A 2,328-nucleotide genomic window follows, 5' to 3' on the forward strand; every position below is an offset into this window, starting at 1 on the left:
TTAGGTGTACTATTCCTTTAAGGCGACGGTTGTCGCAGTGTTTTCTTCCTCACATTTTGGCATAGAAACATAGGTCAAACAAGCAGTATTATTTAAAAACCTTGTTATGACATCAGCAAATGTATTATTTCATGTTATATATTATATACTTAATACTATACCATAGTGTCAATTATATATCTTTAATACATGAATCTATATTTATGTATAATTTGAAGGCTATAAAGTGCTGGAATTAAAAACAGACAATTATATTTGCCAAAAAATTACTGTCAAACCTTTTTTTTTTAAGTTTAATTACATTGACCTGATGTAAATGAAATATTACATATAGAATTGAATTTTTAAATTTGTATTTTTACCTTCACAAGAGTTTTTTTTGTGACCCAAGAGAATGAAAATGAAAAATAATAACTAATTAAAACTATTAAGTAATTAACTAATTAAATTCAAGGTGTTTTGAACTTTAGTAACCCCTCCAAATCTCTACCAGCATCACAGCAACAGCAGCAAGCATCGGTGCAGCTGGGATACCTCAAGCTGGACTCGTCACCATGGTGATTGTGTTAACATCCGTTGGGCTGCCCACTGATGACATCACCCTGATCATTGCAGTGGACTGGGCGCTGTAAGCCCTGCTTTTTTTATTTTTGGGGGGGGGGGGATTATTCTAAAGAAAGCAGTTGGATTTCTGTCTACCTGTCGCCTTGCTTCTCATCCAGTTTTCCTTTCGTCTCCCTCACAGAGACAGATTCAGAACGATGGTTAATGTTATGGGTGATGCTTTGGCCACAGGCATCATGGCCCACATCTGCAGGAAAGACTTCATGAAAGAAGGAGATGGGGTGTGTTCTCATTTATTTGTTCTGTAAAATCAATTTGTCTTTGTTTCATTCTGGCTTTCAAAATATTAATCAATGTACAGTATTTATTTGTTAGATCTTAAACGGCTTTATTTATTTAAATTAAATCAACACCAGCAAGGATTTCTAATAAACTCTTTACTGAATATTTATTTCAGATTTTCTTTTAAAGTGTCATTTATGATGATTGGACTTTTTATTACATTTAACTCCCCGAATGTGTTTTAATTAAAAAGGAAAAGGACTCAAAACTGAGGCTTAAATGCTGTTTTGAAAACTTTTCTCTATCTTCTGCCCACAGGTACCTCTGGTGTTCGAGGCGGAAATCCCAGTTAATAATCCGCCGACAATGAACTGCCACAACAACAATGGGAACGTTCGGCCTCCCTCCTCAGGAGTCAAACACAAGCTCATCCCTCCTGACGTGGCTCGACTAATGCAGCTGGAGGAAGGTGTTCCGCAGATTTCAGACAAAAAGAAACCCCCGATTCCTCCAAGATACCTGAAGAAGAGCAAAGAACACTGCACTATCGACCTGAATGGCCTTGAGAGCATCGTATAGCCTCCAAGATAAACCTGATGTGATATTTGTGTGTTTGGACTGATGGGTGCCCAGACGCTTGTCGGGGCGTCTTTATTTTCTTTATGTTCTGCAGTACCAAATCTGAACATCTACAGTATCTCACAAAAAGGAAGTACACCCCTCATGTTGTTGTAAATGTTTTATTATTTGACGACACAAAAGGCACGACATGTTAATTCAATGTAGAGTGTTTAGTTTGTATAACAGCGTAAAATTGCTGTCCTCTCAAAATAACTGCCAACAAAGTGAGTAAACCCCTGAGTGTAAAAAGGCAAAATTGCTCAAAATATTGCTCAACATTCTGTCTGACCCCTGTTAGTTTAGCTCCACGACAACATCACAGCGAAGTTGCACCAGGAAGTGCTTCACCACTTCCTGGTTCAGGATGCGCGTCAATTGGTTTAGGGTCTGGAAACATTGTTTTTCTGGCCATTTTGATTACCCTCAGCTTCTTAGAGTTGTGTTTTTGGGCCATTATAATGTTGGTTTACTGCTCAGTTGCCTAGTTTATAGGGAGGCAATCAGCTGGCAGACCTCATACGTTGCATCACATGCCAAGTCAAACTGAACAGCAGAAGAGAAAAATACATCTCAGAAAGTAGAAATACTGTTTATTTATCCATAAATAAAGGTGTATTCAGGTAAAGATGAGAAATTAAGTTAAAAAGAAAGAAAAAAATCACTGGCTGCTTTACAGAACTGTGGAAATGCATAAAAAACTGTTGGTTTATGCTTGACGCGTCATCTAAAATGGCATAATTTTTCAAAATTTAATTTGTAATTTTAGCAACCAACCCCCTCCGCATGGCCCGAATTACCCAAACCGCACACCTATCAACATTTTAACTACGCAACAGTCCCACATTAAAATATCACTGCTGT

General features: G+C 37.6%; 1 protein-coding gene across 1 annotated transcript in view; it reads left to right on the forward strand.

Annotated features, from left to right (window-relative positions):
• The window catches only part of LOC119787627 (excitatory amino acid transporter 5-like), a 75,424-nt gene extending 73,633 nt beyond the window's left edge, over window positions 1-1,791 (forward strand). Inside the window, exons 9-11 of the mRNA XM_038291596.1 lie at window positions 494-628; window positions 746-845; window positions 1,165-1,791. Of these exons, the coding sequence (XP_038147524.1) occupies window positions 494-628; window positions 746-845; window positions 1,165-1,425 (496 nt within the window). The 3' untranslated portion in view covers window positions 1,426-1,791. The remainder of the gene's footprint in view (window positions 1-493; window positions 629-745; window positions 846-1,164) is intronic.
• Window positions 1,792-2,328: the final 537 nt, after the last annotated feature.

The sequence above is a fragment of the Cyprinodon tularosa genome, unplaced genomic scaffold (genome assembly GCF_016077235.1).
Source record: "Cyprinodon tularosa strain WSP-4 unplaced genomic scaffold, ASM1607723v1 ctg30, whole genome shotgun sequence".
In the NCBI taxonomy this organism is placed as follows: domain Eukaryota; kingdom Metazoa; phylum Chordata; class Actinopteri; order Cyprinodontiformes; family Cyprinodontidae; genus Cyprinodon; species Cyprinodon tularosa.